The sequence below is a fragment of the Populus nigra genome, chromosome 6 (genome assembly GCF_951802175.1).
Source record: "Populus nigra chromosome 6, ddPopNigr1.1, whole genome shotgun sequence".
NCBI lineage: Eukaryota > Viridiplantae > Streptophyta > Magnoliopsida > Malpighiales > Salicaceae > Populus > Populus nigra.
Window position 1 is genome coordinate 19,887,942 of NC_084857.1, and position 25,454 is coordinate 19,913,395.

Genomic DNA, 25,454 nt, shown 5'->3' on the forward strand with positions numbered 1-25,454 from the left:
ATAAGGTGTGTTTTTTGAAGAAGACATTATATGGGTTGAAATAAGCTCTAAGAACTTGGTACGACCAAATTGACAATTACTTCATTCAACATGGGTTTGAGAAAAGCAAAAGTTAGCCTACTTTGTATGTGAAGAAACAAAGAGAGAATGATGTTCTTATTGTTGCATTATATGTTGATGATTTAGTGATTATGAGGAGTAATGGAAGATGAATTGAAGACTTTAAGAAATTAAGAAATGATGAGAAGATATGAGATGAATGATATGAGGCTGCTACATCATTTTTTCAGTATTGAGGTTTACAAGATGATATAGGTGTCTTCATTTGTCAAAAGAAGTTTGTTGAAAGAATTCTAAAAATACTCAAAATATTTGGCTGCAAAGTTGTTGATGTGCATTTGATGGTGAATGAAAAGTTAATGAAAGATGATGAAGGAAAAAATATGGATGCTATTTTTAATAGAAGTTTGGTTGGGAATTTATTGTATTTGGCAGCTACTTTGCCAAATGTAGTTTACTTTATAGGTTCATGAAATCTCCAAGTCACTTTTATCCTAGAGCTGCTAAAAAGGTACTTAGATACATTCAAAACATTATGGAGCATGGAATCAAATTTGATTGAATTTCTAGTTTTGTGATAGTGATTGGGATGGATGTATTGGTGATATAAAAAGTACTTCAGGCTATGTCTTTTCTCTTGGCTTAGGAGTGTTTGCTCGGTGTTTGAAGAAGCAAGAATTAGTGGCTGGGTTATTTATGAAGTGGAATATGTTGCAATTGATTTAGGTACTCAACAAGCTATTTGGTTTAGAAGAATTATGAAGGATGTGGGTGAAGAGCAAGAAGAACCTACAACATTTTTTTAGTGGTAGTAAATCAGCTATAGAAAATGGTAAGGAATCCAGTTTTTCATAGTAGAACCAAGCACATTGCAACATTATTTCATTCGTTAAGCAACTGAGTTGTGTTCATGGAGTCAACAGGGTTGGCTAGTTTTACAAACAGCAACAAATTAGTGAAGAAAAAACGAAGGAAATATAATACATCAGCACTGATGATTCTTTTAAGTAGCTCGCTTTGTTATGTTATAAAATAGCTGTCCTTGCTAGATGTGAAAAATATTCGTCTTAAGAAATTGCCTATCCAACACCACAATCAGTCTGCTGGTACTGCGCGCTATGTTCCACTACTGAGGTAAACGATTTAACACCACAATCAGTCTACCGATACAGCAATGTTCCACTACTGAGGCAAACTCTTGCCTTGGAAGTTTTTTGGTTGATGAAATTAACATGCATAATTGACGGATAGTCATCACTACAGCGAGCTAAGGGAAGTACCAGTGATCGTCATCGTTGCTGTGCCGTGGCCTTTGGGCACCAAGAAGTGTATGACGCTGCATCAAGACTTGAAGCTCAGTTCAATGAATCAATCATTTACTTTGACACTAACGAATACTGATACTAAAAAAACTTTACATATGTGAGCTGCGTGATTTATGTTAAAGAAGCATGGAAGTCAATTAACTTGCGCAAAAGAAATTGAAATTGGTCTCGACCTACTGCTTTGGTAAAAATACCAGCTGAACATCTTAGAAATATGGCGATTGCAATGTTTTCTGCGCACATAGTTAATTGTTTTTCTCTTTTTCCCTCTCATTCGGTGGTGTTTAAAGCTGGAATCATGACCTGAAAAGCTTTTGTTTTGGAATCAACATAGAACATTCTTGCAGATTGCTTTACAAATGCAAATTACAGCTTCCACTTGCATTATAAATCAGGCAAAGCAATTACAACCCTATTTATACTAAATAAAAAAAATTAAAAAAAAATATTCTCTTCCAATAAGAAAACTAGAAAAGCCTAATAATATTTAATAGTAAAATAAAAATAAGAAAAATTAATTTTTTAAAATGTAAAAAATAAAGATAATTAAAGAAATATTTACTTTTTTCAAAAAAATCATGCATCATTTTATAGCTAGGTTAGTCAATTCATTCAAAAACTCTCATTTTCTTTGGTTCCAACGTTTCCTCCTCATCACCTCCCTTTCTTATGGTGCAAATTGATGAAATACTGGAGAAAGAATGTCATCAGACAGACTATAAAACAAAATGGGGCGGATTACTTCTAATTCTTTGATTTTGTGTTTAATTATATTTTTACAGTGACATAACAAATGTATATCTATTATAGCAATCATGTTATTCTTTGTCTTTCCTTTCATGTCCATAACCATGTTAAAAATATTTTTAAATATGTTCTTTTCGATTTATATGACATCTAGATTATAGGGGAGGAGATTATTATTCCAATGTGAAAGCTCCCAAAAACATACTTTGCTTAACCCAATTAATGGTTACACAAAAACCATGAAACTTCTGCTTACCAGATTGAAAACCAAATACAATACCCTTGTATTGTGAGAATACATCATACAATTCTTCATTTAATGGTACCGACAGTGTAACATCCCTTTCAACTTTACCTATAAGAAAGTCTTTTCTATACTTGTGATTGATTGGCAAGAACCTCTTATGAGTTTGAAGCTAATTATTATGAAAAGTTAGAAAATATTATTTAACTAAAATATCATATTTAATAAAGTCTTTTTATTTAAATATTATTAGTATGATACCACCGATAGAGGAATACAAGAAGATCCCCCACCATAGTTTGGTTGAAATTAATACAAAGTGATACGATCCGATCAACAAAAAAACAATCAGATTCGGATTTTGATGTAAAATGCGCAACTGTCCAGTTTCCGACAACAATCATAATTCTCATCCAACTGTTGGATTGGACTGAAATTTTACGTGTAGTCTCCTGACATGTTTTTCTACTTAGGGTTAAAATTTCAAATCAATCGGAGTTCGGAAAGGCATCGCAATACTGGTCACATAGGTTGTATGAATTTTGTTATTTATTTTCTTTTGACTTGTGTACTTCCTATTTGGCTAGGATTCTTTTCCTACAAGGATGTGACAACTGGTTTTAAAAATTTTCTAGTCTTGCAAGAATATTTAATGGGCAACAATATAGTTTTCATGTGCGGTATGGACTCCATATTAATATGAAATCCTTACTCTGCATATGTTTCTCAGCTTTATGACTTAGTATTTAGTTAACATTAACTAATTATTTTTTTTTTATTGGTGGATATAATTCTCGATCTATTTTATTAATAAAACATCAAATTTTAAGTTCATAATTTTTTTTAATTAAGGATTTATATGTTATTTGATTTAAATCATGTTAAAAATATATTATAGCACGTAATTTAATATAATATTTTGAAAACTTTTATTAATTTATGTAATTTCTAAAATTATCATGAATTGTGGAACAATTATCATTTTTGGAACGTTGTTAAAGAGTGTCATTCTGCTGTTATATATATTAACTTAAAGAGTATTTTAGCAACTAGGAAACTACTTGAAGAATATAAGGCACATTAATTTTATAATTATTTTACAATTCGTGGTAATGGATGTTTAAGTCTCGATAATAAGAAAATAATATGCTTTTGAAATATGATTGTTCATTTTTATTAGGTTTCTACAATACAAATACTAATTACTTTGTTACAAATTAAGGGATAATTTATACACACATGTACATTGTAAAATTAATTATCGAAATTAACTACCATTAATACACTAATTTTTAGCAGAGCCACTATATTTAATTAATATGAAACAAAAAATGTGTCCTATAAATTTTGAAAGTGAAAAATTGAATAATATATAAATTATGCACCACATAAAATAAACCACAATGAAGTAGATGAAAATAAATTCATGTTTGAAAATAAATAAAATAAGTCTTAATTGAAGGTTTGCATTTCAAATTAATAACAAAATTCTTTTATTTAAATCAATAATTTATACTTATGAAATCTAAAATGTTCTCAATCATTATCTTCTTTTTCTAAAAAATAATTGTATCCGTATCTCCATCGTTGATCAATTAAATGTAATTAACTTGTTCATATTTGTTATTTAATTCGTACAATATGTCTTTTATGAACTTTTTTTTAATCTAGAGTTTATATGTGTTTTTCTTAATTTAAATAGTATATGTCTCTAAACATATTGAAAATTGTTTCAGGATACCACTGACATAGTATTTTATCTAGCAAGACACAAAAACCCAGAATTTCCTCTAGACATGGTTTTTCACCAAAAATTATCATAATGACTTCAGACGGCATGTTAGTTTTGAATTGCTATGGTATTCAAGTTCATCATCAGTCATAAGAACTTCTCCTAGCTCTCTTTTTCAAAATTCAAGCACGCTACATAACATACCATGTCTTCTTCTTCTTCTTCTTCTTCTTCTTCTTCTTACCATCATACCTAATCAAGTCTAATATGCTCATTCAAACCCTTAATCATCACGTGTTTCCATCCAGCCAACAACCCGAAGACGATCCCAGAAATATCCCTGAAATCAGCCTTATTTTCCCGATTCCAAACACAACAAATCTATTGTCTTTTTTATTGAAACAAGGAAGAGATGACGAGAGACAAAAAAGAATTGAGAGAAGGGAAAAAATTAAGAAGTAAAAAGAGATTAAAAATAATATGTTGTTTGTGTATTTGTTATATTATATATGAGGATAAATTTGTTTATTTTTTGAAAAAGATTTTTGTGTTAATAAAAAAATATAAAGTTTAATTTCTCAATAATAAAAATAAAAAAAATCAAAATACAAGAAGCTCATTGTAATTTTTTTAAATATTTATACATGAATTGAAACAATAATTATATAATATTAATTTATGATTTAGATGGTTTTAGGTGAAAAAACTTCTAAAGTGGATTTTACAGTAAACAAAACTCAACCTTGATTTTATAGTGTTATTTTTTTTCAATAGGAGTGGATGGCATGTTTTTTTTAAAAAAACCAAATAGAAGAACATGTTTGTGGACCTAGTCTCAAAAGCCCACTCACTTCTAATCATTTTTCTATGAGATTAGGTGTTTGAGCTTGATTATTTTGTATTAATTTTTTTTATTAGATTTAGATTAAAATGCTCTAAAAAAACACTTGACTTAATATTGAATTTAGTGTTTAATTTTTTCATGGTTCTCTAATAACTTTTTAGGTTCTTAAGATGATGTTAGCAATTTGTTTTTCAATTATTATGCATCTAAGATAAAATAATAAGTTTATAGATATTCACTTTATATTTGTTTTTTATATTTTTAATATATTTTTGACATTATTTTATCATGTTTATTTTTTCAATCACATAAGAATACTTAGATTTTGTTTTAATATTTTTGTTTTGGTTTGTTTTCAATATCATGACAGATTTTTTTAAAAAACATTACTTGCCATTAAAAAATATGTTTTTGCTAAAACAATCAAGAGATTTGTTAATATATGAATGAGGTTTAGATTGGAGGGATCCATTTGCTCTGCTTATTTTAAATGGGTTAATTTTATTTTTTAAAAAAAGATCCTTTATTTTCATTCTCACTGACTTCTATTAAAAATCATGGCAAAGAAAATAGAGCAAATTAATAAGACAATGGAGTTTTAAAGAAGATAATTTTAATTAAATTGTTAAACACTGATAAAATATTTATTATTATGATTTTATTATTATGAACAAAAATAATATTTTTATGTTGTGATTTCACTATATATATATATATATATATAAGTTGGATAGATAGAAAATGCAATAATACTTTGAAAAACAATTACATTATGGACAGGTTAAGTAATACAGTTAGAATAATTGATGGACTAAATCTCTTGAAGAGTTTCAAATAAAGTTATTAAATTCACGAGTTAACTCATAAAAATTTATAAATTTATAAGTTAATACATGCTTAACATGTAAAATTACTTTAAAAACTTAAAAATAAATAAAATCTAAGTAAAATCAGATATTACAGTATTCCTGAAATTTCTTATTTATATGTCATTTCACCATTTATTTGATGCTAACCGCCCAATTTATCCTTTCAAGTTACCGTTCAGGCAAAATTGATGGCCACACGAAGCAACTCCAAGCACAGACCATTGGATCTATGTCAGTGGTTAGTTTTGTCGAAGGAAAACTAGGAATCTTACAGAGGACCTATTTTCTGCTGCCAGAAAGTAACTAGTTTTTGACATGACAATACCAAAAGCCAATAGCCCACAACAGTGACACTGATGCTTCTTTCAATTCAGTGACAAGTAGCCCAACTTTAACTTTTAAAAGTCCATGGAAGTGTAATAGTATTTTTTTAAAATAATTTAAAAAATATTTTTTATTTTTAAAATTCAATATTAAGATTTTAAAATAATTCAAAAATATTAAATTTTTTTAATTTAAGATAAAAAAAATCAAATTTAAAAAAAATATTGAAACAAACTCCTACATGTATTGAATTCTAAACCAGCATCTATAATACCTAGTATTTTTTTTAAATCTTATATATTTTTGTGTTTAAAAAATATTTTTTAAAAAAATTGAAATGATATAATATTTACATGTGATATATGCAATTTGATATAGTTATAATTTTATTGACTATTTATTGATAATGTTTTCAAAATAAAATATGTTTATAGAATATCTAAGTTGTATTTATATTGATCATAATTTGGTTCTAATAATCATGTTTGAATTGATTATAAAACTGATTTAAATTGATTTTTGAATTATTCAACACATGATATCTAGAAACAATTCCTTGGATAATAGGTTTGATGTGAGATGATAATATATTGATAAAAAATTAAAAAAAAATCAGTATAAGTATTGTTAAAAAATTTAATTATAATTTTACAATTTATTTTTAATATCCAAGTTTGTATTATATTTTTATGTCCCGTCAAAAATTTATTTTTGAGGGACTATAAAGGCTCAATTAAAATATCAAATCTTTAATTTCATTTGTCTTTTTCTTCTTCTCTCCCTATTGGGTTGCCAACAGCGAAACTCCACTTAACGATTCATCAGGTGTTCCAAGATTGGGTAGGTGTTCTCTGTACCAGAAGATTGGTATTCCGACGAACTCAAGCAATGGAGAAGAGATCTTAAGCTTATAGGGTCGTAATTCAGAGTCCACTAGCCTCCATTTTCAAAGTAAATGATTCCTTAAGCTTGATGTTTTAAGTCTTAAAGTAGTGTCAACCATTTTTGGAACACAAGGGTCACTTCAGAGCAATAATTTCCAGACTCTTTCGTTCTCTGTGGACTAATTGTGATGTAAAATAGGCAATTCCTTGAGACGAATATTTTCACATCTAGCAAAGCCAGCCATTTTGTAATATAACAAAGTTAGAGCAGCAATGGATTGCATCCCCATGCTTGTTTTCTGCTTCATTTCATTTCTGATTGTAAGAACAGCCACACCTACTGACACCATAAACACAGCTCAGTTCATTAGAGATGGAGACACTATAGTTTCAGCTGGTGGGACCTATGAATTAGGATTTTTCACCCCCGAGAAATCCAGAAACCGATACTTGGGGATATGGTATGGCAAAATATCTGTCCAGACAGCAGTTTGGGTTGCCAACAGAGAAACTCCACTTAACGATTCGTCAGGAGTTGTAAGGCTTACCAACCAAGGACTTCTTGTCCTTCTCAATCGTAGTGGAAGCATCGTTTGGTCTTCCAACACATCAACACCTGCTAGGAATCCAGTTGCACAGCTTTTGGATTCAGGAAACCTTGTTGTGAAAGAGGAGGGTGATAATAACATGGAAAATTCCTTGTGGCAAAGTTTTGATTATCCATCTAACACACTATTACCGGGCATGAAGGTAGGACGGAATATAATAACTGGCATGGACTGGCACTTGACATCATGGAAGTCACAAGATGATCCTTCCAGTGGTAATGTTAGAGGCGCCCTTATTCCTGATGGATATCCGGAGTATGCAGCGTTGGAAGATTCAAAGGTGAAGTATCGAGCTGGGCCATGGAATGGTCTGGGGTTCAGTGGCTTGCCTCGGTTAAAACCAAATCCAGTATACACATTTGAATTTGTTTTTAATGATAAGGAGATATTTTACAGAGAAAATCTTGTTAATAACTCAACGCGTTGGAGAGTCGTCTTAAGTCAGAGTTGTGATTTCCTGCTCCTTCTGTGGATGGAGCAAACCCAAAGCTGGTTTCTTTACTCGACAGCAAATACAGATAATTGTGAGCGTTATAACCTCTGTGGCGCAAATGGTATCTGTAGCATTGACCACTCTCCAGTTTGCGATTGCTTGAATGGATTTGTACCAAAAGTTCCAAAAGACTGGAAGAAGACAGATTGGTCAAGTGGTTGCGTTAGAAAGACTGCACTAAATTGTTCCAGAGATGGGTTTCGGAAGCTCAGAGGTTTGAAGATGCCGGAGACAAGAAAATCATGGTTCAACAGGAGTATGAACCTGGAGGAGTGCAAGAACACATGCTTGAAGAACTGTAGCTGTACTGCGTATGGAAACTTGGACATCAGGAATGGAGGAAGTGGTTGCTTGCTTTGGTTCAATGATTTGATTGATATGAGAACTTTCACTCAAATTGAGCAAGACATTTTTATACGGATGGCTGCATCAGAACTAGGTATGTATTTATTCTCAGATTAGAGAAGTCATTTTTTTTCTTTTTAATATTATTAAAATTCGAAATATATTCAGATAGAAAACTAGATTCTGTACCATGAAAACTTTCCAGATCATGTATTTATCCTCAGATTAGAGAAGGCATTTGGCATTTCCTCTTTTTAACACCAGTTTTTCTGTACCATGTTATAGATAACAGTGACTCTGCAAAGGTTAATACCAAATCCAAAGTGAACAAAAGGATCATAGTAAGCTCTGTGTTGTCCACTGGGATCCTGTTCATTGGCCTAAGCTTGGTCTTGTATGTTTGGAAAAAGAAGCAGCAGAAAAACAGTACGTATTCACACCATCAAAATCTAAGTATTCCTATCGCACCAGTCCTGGATTATCAGATATCAAGATTAGTTTTTATAAATAAAAAAATTAAATTTGATTTTCAGTAATATAATGACTGTAAGTTGTTCAAAGCCCAGTTTTGTTTGATGCTATAAAAATCTTGAGTTTTGCAGCAAATAGAGATCCTTTGTCTTTCTTTCTATTTTTTCAACAAGCATAACAGTTATGCTGACAGGAAAAATGACAGGTAGTTTGCAAAGAAGATCAAATAACAAGGACTTGAAGGAAGAACTAGAATTACCCTTCTTTAACATGGATGAGTTGGCTTCTGCAACAAATAACTTTTCTGTATCCAATAAACTAGGACAAGGGGGTTTCGGACCTGTTTATAAGGTAATAATTATCTATAAACAGCCGTGCAATATAGCTTCTGACTTTTCATGGCAGAAACTCCAGGAACCAATGGAGTTCTGTGGTATTGAAATTGTTCCACTACAGAACCAATCTTTTTTTAGCATAAAAGGATGACTGATTGGAATGAATTCCTGAACAGATACAAGCTGCATGAAATTCTCCAAGAATTCAGCAGACAATGTATGATTTGCTTATGATGCTGAGTAATTATTTACAGGGAACATTAACAGATGGACGAGAAATAGCTGTCAAGAGGCTCTCTAAGAATTCAAGACAAGGACTTGATGAGTTCAAAAATGAAGTCAAACATATCGTGAAACTTCAGCACCGGAATCTAGTGAGGCTTCTTGGATGCTGCATTGAAAGAGATGAAAATATGTTGGTCTACGAGCTTTTGCCTAACAAAAGCTTGGACTTCTATATTTTTGGTATGAATCTCACAAAACTTTTCAAAAAGCTATTCCAATTTTTCAAATTTAGCAATATTGAGCTTCCAAAATGGATTTGACATCAATTGTTTAGCCATCTATTGAGCACCGTTCAAAGCCCCTGGGAAGGTGGCTTTGTAGGGGAAGAGTTCTCCACTTTCATGCTGACAAATTCTGCCATATATGCATGTGTAATTGTAACTCAAAATTCATTGATCGTAACTTATCATCTCCATTTATGAATCTGATAAGAGATGTAATGGATTGACTTGGGCAGAAGAAACTCGAAGCTTGCTACTAGATTGGCCTAAGCGCTACAACATCATCAACGGCATTGCTCGAGGACTCCTTTATCTTCACCAAGATTCGAGACTAAGAATAATCCACAGAGATCTGAAAACCAGCAATATTTTGTTGGATTACGAAATGAATCCAAAAATCTCAGACTTTGGCCTGGCTAGAAGTTTTGGAGAAAATGAAACTGAAGCCAATACTAATAAAGTGGCTGGAACGTAGTGAGTGTCTTCATCTCCATCATACGCATTTTATCTTCATAGTCCGCAAATGGAACTTAAAATTCTATGAATACATGCAGTGGTTACATATCTCCAGAGTACGCAAATTATGGGCTGTACTCGCTAAAATCAGACGTCTTCAGCTTTGGAGTATTGGTGCTAGAGATAGTGGGTGGCTATAGGAACAGAGGATTTCGTCATCCAGATCACCACCTCAACCTTATTGGGCATGTAGGAGTCAAAGCTATGTTACTTATTATCTTTAATTTCAATAAATTCTTGAGTACTTTTTTCAGAAACCAGATGCCTGCACATGTTTAATGAGACCTGAACACTCTAAATCCTCAATGTGTTAATTTATTGACAGCATGGTTTTGTTTATCAGGCTTGGATACTGTTCAAACAAGGCAGGCCTCTGGAACTGGCTGCGGGATCAAAAGTTGAAACACCCTATTTGTCTGAAGTGCTACGTTCAATTCACGTGGGGCTGTTGTGTGTCCAAGAAAATCCAGAAGATAGACCAAACATGTCATATGTGGTTTTGATGTTGGGTAATGAAGATGAATTGCCTCAGCCTAAACAACCAGGATTCTTCACTGAAAGGGATCTTGTTGAAGCAAGCTATTCATCGAGCGAGAGCAAACCACCTTCGGCGAACGTATGCTCAGTTTCAGTGTTCGAGGCAAGATAGATTACTTGTATTTTTATTTTTATGAAAACTAGTGTGCTTGTTTTGTGTCGCCTTGATGTTTGTGATCGTGTGCTCATAAAAACTCTGCTTATGTTTTCCATGGCAAGGTTAATTTCTTGGAAATCATTCATCCTTTTGTTTACAGATTAGTGAGATTATTGGCAATTCAATTACTGAAAGGGAAAATACAAAATGTTTGTCTTATTCGTAGTTTTTCAGAATATATAACAAGAAGTTTAGCTTTTTTCAATTAATTTTCCTCAACAATTATATTTAGTTTCATTATACAATACATGATTTTACTCAAATATTTTAACTTTCTTATAATTATTTTCACGACTGTTGACTTTGATGCTAACCGACTGACCAAAAATCCTCTACTGTGTAGAGCTTACTCTCACTAGCCAATGAAATGGATGGCACAGCAAGAAGCTTTATCTTCTAGACAATTCTACCTCCGATGTTTTCTTTTTTTCTATGTAAATGGAGGACTCTAACTTAGCTTCTTTTGTTTTTCCTCCTCCTCCTCCTCCTCCTCCCTCTTTTACTCCTTGCTTTTTAAAAAAAAATAAATAAAACATTAACTTAATTTAAATAAATTATAAATAAAAAATTGATCTCAAATAATACATGTAATTATTATATTTTGGTAAAACAAAAAAAACTCTAAAAATACTTTTATTCTACGTAATAAATAAATAAAACTTTTTTGATATTTATATAATAAAAAGTTGAAAAGTTAAAATTTGATTCAGATATCTCTCAAGCTTTTAGAGAGGAGGTATTTAAGCAAAATAGACTTTCGGCTCGGCTTGACTAAGGTCTGAACTTGGATTTATTGTAAAATGACTTTTTACGCTCCAAAACATTATTTTATCCCAACTTAGATTTGAGTTTGGGTCTGTTCCTTCAAGAATTACTAGTCCAATCCATGAATGGTAAAGCTGATTAGTTTTCTTATAGAAGGATTTTTGTAGATTTGAACATTTTTTTGAGCTCAAAAGACATCTAATTTAAAGCTATAAATATTTAGGTTTAATTCAAATTTTATGGAGAGTTATCAAAGCTAATAATGAGAGAATTCTATTAGCTTTTGGTTTCTAAAATTAAATATAAAAATGATTAAAGAAGAGTGTTTTTAGGTTGGTTTTTCTGCACTATTTGGATAGATTTTTCTGCAAAATTTGAAATTCTTCTTCATATATTTTCTCATCTTAAATCTTTTGGTTTGTTAAGCTTTATTCCCTTTTGCTTTCCTCTTAATCTAGAGCTTAGTTTCATTCCTTGTAGAAAGACATTGAGTATAATTCATTTGTGTCTATTGGACCATGTTTATAAGTACATCTAACATACAAGATTTCACAGTTTTACCGATGAATCGAATCCGTCGGTATAAGATTCAGACTTCATCGGTAAATTTTTTACCGACTGAATCGCCAATGGAAAGTCTCCGTCGGCATGTCTTTCGTCGGTAATTTCCCATTTCATCACTAAGACTGTCGGAAAAAAAATTTCACCGATAGTTTTACAGATGGAAAATTCACATCAAAAAAATCCCGCTAGAAATATTTTGTCGGTGATAATGACATATGAAGTAAATACTAACGAAATGAATTTGTCTGTGAAGACATCGGTGATTATGGCATTTGCAGTAAATATTTATCAACTCTCGGTATAAATACCAACAGAATTTGTTCGTCTGCGAAGACGTCGGTGATTGTGGCATTTCCAGTAACTATTTTTCAACTCTTTATAAAATACTGACGGAAACAGTCCATTGAGAAATCCGTCTGTGATGTTTTTTAAAAAAAAATTAATTTTTTTTGAATAAATAATATAAATTAATAGTAAAAAAACCAATTATACAAATAAAATTGTATTAAACATCAAAAATATAGAAATAAAGTTAAATAATATTCATCCAAATATTCATAACAAATTTAATGTGTTTCCAAAAAAAAATTAAACTAGAACAATGGCAGAGCGGGAGGAGGAGGAGGTGGTGGTGGAGTCTGGTCGTTCCCGAGACGAAACGGCCAAGAAGGAGGCGTACATGTATCATTTCCCATCTTTGATCTAATGTCCATGATCATTTGGTGGAGGTGTTGATAATCCGCCAAGAGTTGAGCGTATTGTTGTTTCAAGGCCATGAACTCCTCAGACTAGGTGCTCGATACTGATTGGGAGCTCCCAACGGTTGAAACATTACAGGCCATCGTCCGCAAGTTCTCAGTTGTAGTATTGGAGAGCCCATACACCTGATTTTTATCGGGTCCACCGGACGATCCTACCTCCATCCACAAATCTGGATGGGTCGAAGGATCGTCTCCATATCTCTCCCTCAACCGGCTATTATAGGTCTCCTGAAAATGAAAAAAGAAATCATCATATTCAATTTAAGAAAAATAATAACTTATAAAAAAAAATGGTTGAATGAACAGACCACAAAGTGTTGAGCGCGGTTATCAACAAACTATTGCATCCTTTTTTGGCGGTCTTCATTTTGCATGTGCATCTCTATAAACAACTCCATTGTGCTTGGCTCACGTCTAAGAGACAAAACCTGTAAGAAAAATAATTAATTAAGTAACAACAAATTAATTAATGATATATTTTATTTAAATTAATTTTACCATCCATTTCGCATGTGCAGCAAACGGAACGGAGCCGCCGGTATGCGTTGTCACCAAACCATGAATTTGTTGTTCTGGATGTCAGCACCAGACTGTGAACATTGTGTGAACCGCTCAGATGTCACGTGCTCAATATATTGCGACCATATTGATTAGTACTTAAAAGTGCATTTTTATCAAGGTTTGTTATCATCATTTTGCACTTGAAGTATCAATAATTCCTTAACTAGAGCATGTTTTATAATAACAAGTCTTATAATATAAGATACCTTTAATTTATGGTAAATGTTCATTTTAAATGCAGCCTATCACATAAATCAAAGGATTGATTGATGAATTTAACTACTGAAATTGAAAAGACAAAGAGAAGGCGAAGCTTAAAAAAGAGATGCTGGTTGAACTCAAATTGGAACACCATTTAATTATTGGAGCTGTAGAACTTGGATTTAGATCTGGTTTATATGGATAGAAAGCTAAGACATACGCCTAAAACTTTCATGAAGAGTCCAAATTCAAAAGGACCATTTTCAAGTTCAAATTATAGCAAAATCAGAGAAGTCAGAATCTGCCTTACAGCCCAGACACTGTTCATTGTTTAGCCCATATCTCGAGTTCTAGAAGTCCAAATGACCTTATTCTTGTTTTGTTAGAAAGCTAAGATAATTTTCTATAACTTTCATGGGGACTATCTATTCAAATTCTGATGTTAGTAATGACGTTTTCTGTAGATAAAAAGATAAGGGTTGTTACCAAGTCAAGAGGTGGCCACCCACTCAACAATTAGTCATCAAATCAATAGTTTTGAATTTTGACCTATTAAAGGAGGCATTTGCCATGCATTTAGGCATCTTGATTTTTCAGATCAAGATCTTGCTCTTGCTCTCTTTCTTTGTATTTTGTAATGTTCAAGTTTTATTCCATGTTATATTTTTCTTAATCTCTTGTTTATGCTTTTCATTTCCTTTACTATACTTATATAATTATATTCTTATCTTGTTTATCTATGTTTCTCTTATTGATAATGTTCAGCTAAGTTTATTATTTCAAGGCGAAAAGGTAATACCAGTGTAAGTTGTTCAAAGCCCAGTTTTGTTTGATGCTATAAAAATCTTGAGTTTAGCAGCAAATAGAGATCCTTTGTCTTTCTTTTTTTGATAAAACTTGAACATGGATGAGTTGGCTTCTGCAACAAATAACTTTTCCGATTCCAATAAACTAGGAGAAGGGGGTTTCGGACCTGTTTATAAGGTAATAATTATCCATAAACAGTCATGCAATATGGCTTCTGAATTTTCATGGTGCGTACTCCAGGCACCAGTGGAGTTCTGTGGGATTGAAATTATACCACGACAGAACCGGCCTTTTTCTAGCATAAAAGGATGGCTGATTCGAAAGATTTCCTGGAGAAGTACATGCTGCATGAAATTCTCAACTTCCAGAAGACAACGTGGGATTTTCTTATGAAGCTGAGTCATTATTTGCAGGGAACATTAACAGATGGACAAGAAATAGCTGTCAAGAGGCTCTCTAAGAATTCAAGACAAGGACTTGAGGAGTTCAAAAATGAAGTCCAACATATTGTGAAACTTCAGCACCGGAATCTAGTGAGGCTTCTTGGATGCTGTATTCAAAGTGATGAAACGATGCTGGTCTACAAGTTCTTGCCTAACAAAAGCTTGGACTTCTATATTTTTGGTATGAATCTCACATAACCTTTTTCAAAAAGTTACTCCAATTTTTCAAATTTAGCACTATGAAACTTCTATCAATTGTTCTACCATCTATTGAGCTTCCATAAAGTGGCTTTGTAGGAGAAGAGTAGTTTTCCCCAATTTCATTCTCACAAATTCTGTCATGTATGTGTTTGTAATTGTAACACAAAAACTCATTGATAGTCACTTATCACTTACCAACTGATAAGAGCCATAATGGATTGACTTGGGCAGATGAGACACATAGCTTGCTACTAGATTGGCCTAAACGCTACAACATCATCAACGGGATTGCTCGAGGACTCCTTTATCTTCACCAAGATTCGAGACTAAGAATAATCCACAGAGATCTGAAAACCAGCAATATTTTGTTGGATTACGAAATGAATCCAAAAATCTCAGACTTTGGCCTGGCTAGAAGTTTTGGAGAAAATGAAACTGAAGCCAATACTAATAAAGTGGCTGGAACGTAGTAAGTGTCATCTCCATCATACGCATTTTATCTTCGTAGTCTGCAAATGGAACTTAAAATTCTATGAATACATGCAGTGGTTACATATCTCCAGAGTACGCAAATTATGGACTCTACTCGCTAAAATCAGACGTCTTCAGCTTTGGAGTATTGGTGCTAGAGATAAAAAATTTCTGTCGTTTTCATTTTGTATAGCTAATAAATTGCGTTTCTCAATATTCTTTCTTAGCTCTGATCCGGACACTGCACCCTTTCTTTTCATATAATATGATTTATATTAGTATATAATAATGCCCGTTTCAATCACTGAAGCCTTATTTTCTCTTATTTATCAACTCTTTCTCAACCCTTTTCACACAATCACATTAACTTTCTTTAGATTTTTTGACCTACTTGTAGGTTTCCTTTATCATTTCTTTGTTCAGATTTGGATGGGTAACTAGCATGACACTCTGCAATACCATTTGTCCTTCTAATGTGTTCATAGTATTGCGGTTGAATGTTCACAGCATGCCATTAATGATTAAAGGGAATATATCCTGCATATAACGATTTCTTTTGTCGTCCTTCACTACCAGAAAATCAGCAAAAACCAACGAAATGATTTCAACGGTAATTTTTACCTACAGACAAATTCCGTCTTAAATTCTATCAGTATATACCGACAGACAATACTCGTTGGCAATATGGTCGGTATATACCGACCGTATCGCCGACGGGTTATATATTTTTTTTGGCGAGTTGCAACGGTATGATGATGTGGATTTTTTTCAGACGAGTTTACCGACAGAATGACTGAGGGATTCAAGCCGGGATCTCCGTATAGTGACGTGACATAGTCACCGGTGGAATCACCAACGGGTATACTGACGGAACGTATCCATCGATGATTCTATCGTTAAAAGCCAATATATACCCCCTCTACCGACACTCTCTTCCTCTATTTCTCCTTCTTCTTCCCCTTCCCACCTCTCCCCTCCCAAACTGCAGCCAACCACTCATCCCAACTCTCCTCCTCTTCTCAACACAAGCACTCAAGTTTCTTATACTTTTGTATGTGGTCACAACATCTGTTCTTATGGATTTTATCATTTTTTGCAAGTAAATCTATCGTTTTTAGTTTTAACATTTAAATGTGAATTTTTTTTTAGTATATGTATTGTGTTAACGTATGTACTTGTTTGATTGTTATTTGTCAAAGAAACTTGTAGTATGAATGTATAATTTTATAGTTGTTATAGTTTGTTTTAGATTTTGTCAAATTATATTTGTTTGTAAATTGTTGAAACTTTGTTTGAATTACACCGAATTAGATGTGTTGTGATGAAATAAATAATAGCTTGTTTAACGGGTCCGTTTTAATTTTTATCAATTCTATTGTGAAGTTGTGATTTCCATAAATTTATACATGTATAAATTTGTATGGACATTGATAGTTGATAATTGATAATAAATATTTAACATAAGTGTTTTTTTCGTTTGTTGGATAATGTCGGGGCAAACCAATATTTTTGTTATTTTATTCACGTAACATAGTTAATTAATACATGTTGTCGTCATAATTTTATAGAGGTTCGATAGAAGTCATGGATGATCGTTCTTTGATGTATTGGGACTTACCCCAAGGATTGCAGAGGAAGGATAATTGTAACGAGGTTCAGGGCTTTATTAATTTTGCAACATCTATCCCGAGGAATTTTACTAATGGTGGTATTAGGTGTCCATGCAGGAAGTGCAAAAATAAAAAAGTTTCTACATCAAGATGTTGTAACGATGCATCTTCTAACCAAAGGGTTCATGGAGGATTACCTGTGTTGGTATGCACATGGAGAACTATTTGTTCCTAATAAGAGCAGAAAGGGTGGTTGGGTCAACTTCTAGTGCTAACAACATGCATGAAGTTGGAAATGACAACAGTAATCCTTACAGGAATATGGTTATGGATGCAATGGGAATGAGCGAAGGTAATGTCAGTGAATGTCCAATCGTAGAAGAAGAACCTAATGCAGATGCAACAAGGTTTTTTGATCTGTTGAAAGATTCCGAAGAACCATTATGGGATGGTTGCATGAACTACAGTAAATTATCGGCTATAGCACAAGTATTCACCATCAAGTCAGATCACAGGTTGAGTGAGGCCAGTTCTGACAAGATTATCGAATGGGCGAGAAGCATTTTTACTTAAAGAGAACAGGCTGAAAGATAACTTTTATGCTGCCAAATCCATAATGAAAACCCTCGGTTTAGGATACCAGAAAATTGACATGTGCCCTAACTTCAACATGTTATACTACCTTGAAAATGCTGAGCTGACCGAGTGCATGACATGTGGGCATTCCTGCTACAAACCCAGAACCGACAGAGGAAAGACTCGTGGCATATAAAAAACTTAGATACTTCCCAATCACACCTAGACTACAAAGGTTATTCATGTCACAAAGGACTGCTGAGCACATCACATGGCACCGATCATATCATACGGTTGATGGAGTAATTGTGCATCCTTCTGATGGCGAAACATGGAAACACTTTAACAGTTTGCATCCTCACTTTTCAGTTGATTCAAGGAGTGTGCGTCTTGGGTTATGTACAGACGGATTCAACCCATTCGGGTCATTTGCTGCTCCTTAATCTTGTTGGCCGGCCATACTGACGGTTTATAACTTGCCATCAGGGATGTGTATGAGGCCAGAGTTAATGTTTTTATCTATGGTCATACCAGGCCCGAGTAGTCTGGGGCGGAATATAGATGTTTGTCTTTGACCGTTGATTGATGAGTTGACGCAGTTGTGGTCCTTTGGAGCTTTGATGTGGACTATCAATGATTTCCCAGCTTATGGAATGGTTTCTGGTTAGAGCATGCATGGAAAACTAGCATGTCCATACTGTATGGAGAACAACAAGGCATTCACGCTAACAAATGGGGGTAAAGCTTCTTTTTTTGACTATCATCGTCGTTTCTTGCCACCGAATCACAGGTACAAAAAGAACAGAAAAGATTTCTTTGTTGGCAGAGTTGAAAAGGATGTTGCACCCCCGCGTCTTTCTAGTGAAGAATTGCAAAAATTTGACATTTTACCGATAGCTATACCAACAGCTTGATACCCGTCGATATTTTACTGAGAGTTGCCAAAAAATCACAGCATTTTGCCACCATCACCGACGGTTATACCAACAGAATATACCCATCGGTATTTTATCGAGAGTTGCAAAACAATTACAGCCCCTGCCATAAATAACGACGCCTTCACGAACGGACGTCCCACATTCCAACACGTGCGACTGTTAGACTGCCTAGTTGTCGGCACAGTTACTGACAGGCACGGCAAATCCAATACGCACGTGCTTTGACACAGTTACTGACGGCAATTACTGATGGACGTCGAAAATCTGGAGGGATTTTCAAAATTTTGGTGCGAAAATCAATGGAACTTCATAGTCTGCAAATGGAACTTAAAATTCTATGAATACATGCAGTGGTTACATATCTCCAGAGTACGCAACTTATGGACTCTACTCGCTAAAATCAGACGTCTTCAGCTTTGGAGTATTGGTGCTAGAGATAGTGAGTGGCTATAGGAACAGAGGATTCAGTCACCCAGATCACCACTTCAACCTTATCGGGCATGTAAGTGTCAAAGTTAAAATTCGAAATATATTCAGATAGAAAACTAGCAAGCTATTGGCAAAAGGATACAACATTTAAAAATCTTAAAACCAAGCTTTATAGTCTCCGAGCTTATCCAATCCTTTCCTTGCGAGGCTAGCAGCAACAGAGTTTCCTCTGTTATAGTCTCCGAGCATATCCAATCCTTTCCTTGCGAGGCTAGCAGCAACAGAGTTTCCTCTATTTTAGTCTCTGAGCGTATCCAATCCTTTGCTTGCAAGGCTATCAGCAACAGAGTTTCCTCTGTTTTAGTCTCTGAGCGTATCCAAACCAAGCTATTAATTTTCCCCTATACCCAAAATGATACTGTTTTATAACAAATGAGTAGAAAGCTGAAAATGAATGATATATGGCCAAAGAAAACTTTCCAGCCATATTGGCATTTCCTCTTTTTAACACCAGTTTTTCTGTACCATGTTATAGATAACGGTGGCTCTGCAAAGGCTAATACCAAATCCAAAGTGAAGAAAATAATCATAGTAAGCTCTGTGTTGTCTACTGGGATTCTGTTCGTTGGCTTATGCTTGGTCTTGTATGTTTGGAAAAAGAAGCAGCAGAAAAACAGTAAGTCTTTGTTAAATTAATTCAGATTAAAATAAAATAAAAATAAACATGAAAGAGAAAGAAACTGGAATTCTCTCCTTAATCTGTTTATTCTAAAATGCTTGAGTTAACCTAAGTACAAAGAGATTATATATAGGTTAAACTGAAAATATTATTCTACCCTTAATAAATAAAACATAAGTAAATGTATTATTTAACATCTCCCCTCAAACTCACGATGCGATAGCTATAAGCATCGAGAGTTTGCTAACTAGAAAACAAAAATGAAAGATGAAATGCAATTTGATAAAGAAATCTGCAATATGCAAGGAAGAAGAAACAAAAAGCAAAGTAATGGTGCCATGTTTGAGATGATGACGAGTAAGATGACAATCGATCTCAGTGTGCTTAGTTCGCTCATGAAAAACCGAGTTGTGAGCAATCTGAATAGAACTCTAGTTGTCACAATACATACAAGTAGGATGAGAATGGAAAACTTTCATATCAACAAATAACCAACGTAATCAAACAATCTCCTTGGTAGCAGATGTCATGGCATGATATTCTGCTTCGGTTGAGGATTGAGAAACAATAGATTATTTCTTGCTCTTCCAAGAAATAAGAGAATCACCTAGAAAGATACAAAAACCAGTAACAGACTTGAGATTTATGGGATCACTACCATGATCAGTATCAGAGTATGCACGCAGCTCCAAGGAAGAGGTGGATGGAAATAAAAAACTCTGAAAGACTGTACCCTGAACATATCTCAAAATATAAAGAACATCTGCCTACTGAACAATAGTAGGAGAAGAAACAAACTGACTAACAATATGAACAACATATGCAATATCTGGACGAGTAATGATGAGATATATCAAGCTTCCAATAATAGTACGGTATAAAGTAGGATCTATCAAAGATAAACCATCAGAAGAAGAATAACTTCTTTTAACCTCAATGGGAGTATCTACAGTCTTGTTATCAGTAACTCTAGCCTGCTCAAGAATATCTGCAACATATTTTGCCTAAGAAAAAAGATAACCTTTGGGTGAGGAAGCTACCTCAATACCCAAGAAATATTAAAGATAACTCAAATCCTTCATTTTAAACTGTCTAGCCAACACTGTCTTCAAAACTGAAATACCATCAATATCATCACTAGTAATAATCATGTCATCAACATATAAAGATAGAATTATACGACCTGCATCAGTGCACTTAATAAAAAGAGCAGAATCATGACTACTAGAAACAAATCCAAGAGACAAGATCAGAATAGAGAATTTCTCAAACCAAGCACGAAGTGCTTGTTTGAGACCATATAATGCTTTCTTAAGCTTACAAACATATCCAGAGTCATGTGAAACACCAGGAAGGGGCGTCATATAAATTTTTTCTTGAAGATCTTCATTCAAGAAGGCAATTTTAACATCAAGTTGAGAGATATGCCACTAACGAATCGAAACTACTATAATAAGAGTACGAATAGTAGTCATTTTTGTAATATGGGCAAATGTCTCCTCATAAACCATACCATATTGTTGAGAGTATCCTTTTGTAACTAACCTAGCTTTGTATCGCTCAATAGACCCATCAGTCTTGATCTTATACACCCAACAACAACCAACAACACTCTTACTAGGAGGTAGAGAAACTAGACCCCAAATATATGTCTTATACAAAGCAGAAAGTTCCTCATCCATAGCCTGCTGCCAAAGAGATCAAGAATTGCCTCTTTATAGGAAAAGGGATCAAATAGACAATGAATAGAAGCTAAAAAGGAAGTAAATGATGAAGAATAACAAGAATAAGAAAAATCTGGTAGTTTTATGGATTTACAAATGGGTATGGATTGACGTAGAGGTGGATCTACAATCTCAGATAAAACTTGAGGAGTTGTAGATAAGAATGGAGTTGTAGATGAGAATGGATTTGTATGGATTGACGTGAGGTGGATCCACAATCTCAAATAAAATTTGAGGAGTTGTAGATGAGAATGGAGCTTCAGGTGTGCTAGAGAGTATAGTGTCAATATCAGCAGAATTATGAGTACAAATTGGTTGAACATGGAGAGCAGTGTCTGAGGTACTAGGAACCTGAGACGATAAACTATCAAAATCCTTAAAAAAAGGATCTATACGAATAAGATCAGGTCTAGTCAAGTTATGAGTAATGGACGAAATAGAAAAGAAAGGTATATGCTCGAGAAAAACAATATGACGAGACACATAAAGTTTCTAAGTTATTGGGTTAAAACAACGATACCCCTTTTTACCTTCACCATAACCTAGAAAGACACAAATAACATATTGAGAGGACAATTTACTGCGTTCTACATGAGGACGAAGAAAGAAACAAGTACAACCAAAAACTCTAAATGAGGAATAATCATGGACACACCCATATAACTTTTCAAAAGGAGACAAACCCGAAGTATGAGATGATGGAATGGTATTAATCAAACTTATAGCAGTAAGAACAACTTTTTCCCAAAACTCTCTAGGAATAGAAGCAGACAACAAGAGAGAACAAGCAGTTTCGACAATGTGCCTATGTTTTCTTTCAACAAATCTATTTTTGCTTAGGAGTATTTATACATGAAGTTTGGTGAATGGTTTCATCTAAGGTAAACTAACTGATAAAATTTATTAGAGATGTATTCTCTACTCAAATCACACCTAAATCATTTGATTACAGCAGAATGTTGAGTTTTAACAAGAGCTAGAAAGGTTGTATATATCTCAAAGAATTCAGAACGATGTTTCATTAAATAAACCCAATAATAACGAGTATGATCATTAATAAATGAAACATAATATCGAGACTCTCCTTTTTATGGAATAGGAGAAGGTCCCCATACATTAGAATGAATCAAGTTAAATGTGAAAAAGAAACAAAAATACTTCGATTAAAAGGTAAAGTGGAAAATTTTGTCAATTTACATCCATTACAATAAAAAATATCACAAGTTTGCAAATTTCCTAAAGCTCCTATGGATGCCAAAAATCTTAAACAAGAAGACAAAACATGACTTAGACGAGAATGCCATATATAAAAACTAGAAGATGAAGAACTCAAACGAAAAGAAGACAAATCAATAGTACGTAGTAGCAACAACTGACACTTTTAACTCGTCTAAAATATATAGTTCATTCTCCTTACGACTTGTCCAAATCAACTTCTGAGATTGCAGATCCTGTACACAACAAAAAGAAGAAGAAGAAGTGATTAAATAATCATTAGAATCACATAATTGACCAACAAAAGCAAGATTTAATTTGAGTTTCAAAATAAGATAAATATTAGGGAAAGACAAGTGAGGTGTGATAACAGAACCAACACCTGCTAGGGGCATGGAAGTGCCATCAACAGTCAAAACAAGAATGGAAGGCGAAGGGGACATAAAGGTAAAAGATGAAGAATTTGGAGACCTATGATATGAAGCATCATAATCTAAGACTCATTAAGAACATGACATACCTGAGGAACTATGAGACAACTGACCTATGGAAGAAGTGAACATTGCTTATAAATGTAAGGAGAGAAACTTCTGAAATTGCTTAGCTAGAGCACTAGGATTGGTGATAGAGCCTGATGAAGTTACTGCTACAATATTGTTGTATGGTGGTTTATAACCCTAAGGTGGTCTATAAGCATTAGATTGTGACTGGCTGTCATGCTTCCAAACTTGATTATGTTGTCTCAACTTAGGACACCAGGCCTTCCAATGACCTCATCGAAGCCAACTCTTGTGTTAGGCTTATTTTGATGATTAGAGAATGGCTTAGAGGGTACTACTAGTACAAGGATTTGAAGCAGAAAGAATTCCCTTTTTAGAATAAGACTGAAGACGTATTTCTCCAGCCAATAACTTACTAACAACAGAGTCAACAAAAGGTAGTAGAGAACGATGCAAAATTGAATCTCTAAGTCCTTCAAAATAAATGCGAAGTACTGTTAAAAACTATACCAATCGTTGCTACTCTTTACGCTCAATATAGGCACCACATGCCTTTAATTCTGCAAGAGCTAATTGATCTCAAAGATCTATCATAGTAGAATAAAACTCCTAATACTCATATTCTTCTGATGAAGAGCTTGTATGTCATTCTCTAACTGATATTGCTTTGCAAAATTTGATTGCGTGAATAACCTTTGTAGATGATCTCAAACCTCTTTGGTTGTCTCATACTTCGCCAACTGCGTACTTATGGAATGTTCAACAGAATTGTTGATCCACGTAATTATCTTTGCGTTGTTTGTTTCCCATGTATCTATCAAAACAACATCCTCCTCCTCAGTATTATTGGGCATTACATAAGTTCCATTAATATATCCCCACATCTTCATACCCTTCAGAAAATTTCTCATTATATAACTCCAGTACAAATAATTCTTTCCATCCAACCTCATACTCATAGATTGAAGCGAATCATCTCTTTCAGTGGCCATAATTAACAAACAAAACTAAAGCGCAAAAGCAATGAAAGACAAAGTACCAAATTGTAGAAACTGAACAGATATCTTAGAAATTAAACAAATATCTTCTTGAAATTATACAATTACTCTAAAACACAACACAAATTGTAGAAACTGAACGCAAATATTAAATTACAGAAGTTAAAGGAAAGACAAAATAACAGATTTTGCAGAAGTGGAAGACAAAATATCACTCTAAAAAAAATTAAGATTAAGCCTTATTCCATAAATCAGCTCTGATACCATGTTAAGTTAATTCAAATTAAAATAAAACAAAAATAAACATAAAAGAGAAGGAGCCTGGAATTCTCATTAATCTATTTATTCTAAAGTGTTTGAGTTAACTTAAATACAAAGAGATTATATATAGGTTAAAGTGAAATATTATTCTACCCTTAATAAATAAAACAAAAATAAATGTATTATTTAACGTATTCACACCATACAAGATTGGTTTTTTTTTTAAAAAAAAAATTAAATTTCATTTTCAGTAATATAAGGTATGATTGTAAGTTGTTCAAAGCCCCGTTCTGTTTGATGCTATAAATATCTTGAGTTTAGCAGCAAATAGAGATCCTTTGTCTTTCTTTCTATTTTTTTAACAAGCATAACAGTTATTCTGACAGGAAAACTGACAGGTAATTTGCAAAGAAGATCAAATAACAAGGACTTGAAGGAAGAACTAGAATTACCCTTCTTTAACATGGATGCGTTGGCTTGTGCAACAAATAACTTTTCTGTATCCAATAAACTAGGAGAAGGGGGTTTCAGACCTGTTTATAAGGTAATAATTATCCATAAACAGTCATGCAATATAGCTTCTGAGTTTTCATGGTACAAACTCCAGGCACCAATGGAGTTCTGTGGTATTGAAATTGTTCCACTACAGAACCAAGCTTTTTTTAGCAAAAAAGGATGACTGATTGGAAAGAATTCATGAACAGATACAAGCTGCATGAAATTCTCTAAGAATTCAACAGACAACGTATGATT

At 33.4% G+C, this 25,454-nt stretch overlaps 2 protein-coding genes across 2 annotated transcripts; both read left to right on the forward strand.

Moving 5' to 3' along the window:
• The first annotated feature begins 7,302 nt into the window (after positions 1–7,302).
• On the forward strand, positions 7,303–10,952 carry LOC133697322 (G-type lectin S-receptor-like serine/threonine-protein kinase At4g27290). The gene is made up of 7 exons (XM_062119796.1): positions 7,303–8,569; positions 8,761–8,905; positions 9,120–9,297; positions 9,536–9,746; positions 10,027–10,261; positions 10,342–10,492; positions 10,647–10,952. Exons 1-7 carry the CDS (start codon positions 7,303–7,305, stop codon positions 10,950–10,952), a joined length of 2,493 nt encoding a protein of 830 aa, XP_061975780.1.
• A 3,799-nt stretch (positions 10,953–14,751) lies between these two features.
• On the forward strand, positions 14,752–15,964 carry LOC133697323 (G-type lectin S-receptor-like serine/threonine-protein kinase SD1-1). Its single transcript, XM_062119797.1, has 4 exons — positions 14,752–14,833; positions 15,070–15,280; positions 15,532–15,769; positions 15,847–15,964. The coding sequence occupies exons 1-4, from the start codon at positions 14,753–14,755 to the stop codon at positions 15,962–15,964; spliced, it is 648 nt and encodes a 215-aa protein (XP_061975781.1). The 5' UTR covers position 14,752.
• Positions 15,965–25,454: the final 9,490 nt, after the last annotated feature.

Bases quoted from the DNA above. Each gene is read 5' to 3' on its own strand.
- LOC133697323 (XM_062119797.1), top strand. From the start codon at position 14,753: ATGGATGAGTTGGCTTCTGCAACAAATAACTTTTCCGATTCCAATAAA. The intron at 15,281-15,531 runs GTATGAATCTCA...TGACTTGGGCAG, and splicing joins CTTGGACTTCTATATTTTTG to ATGAGACACATAGCTTGCTA. The intron at 15,770-15,846 runs GTAAGTGTCATC...GAATACATGCAG, and splicing joins AATAAAGTGGCTGGAACGTA to TGGTTACATATCTCCAGAGT.
- LOC133697322 (XM_062119796.1), top strand. From the start codon at position 7,303: ATGGATTGCATCCCCATGCTTGTTTTCTGCTTCATTTCATTTCTGATT. The intron at 9,747-10,026 runs GTATGAATCTCA...CTTGGGCAGAAG, and splicing joins CTTGGACTTCTATATTTTTG to AAACTCGAAGCTTGCTACTA. The intron at 10,493-10,646 runs GTAGGAGTCAAA...TTTGTTTATCAG, and splicing joins ACCTCAACCTTATTGGGCAT to GCTTGGATACTGTTCAAACA.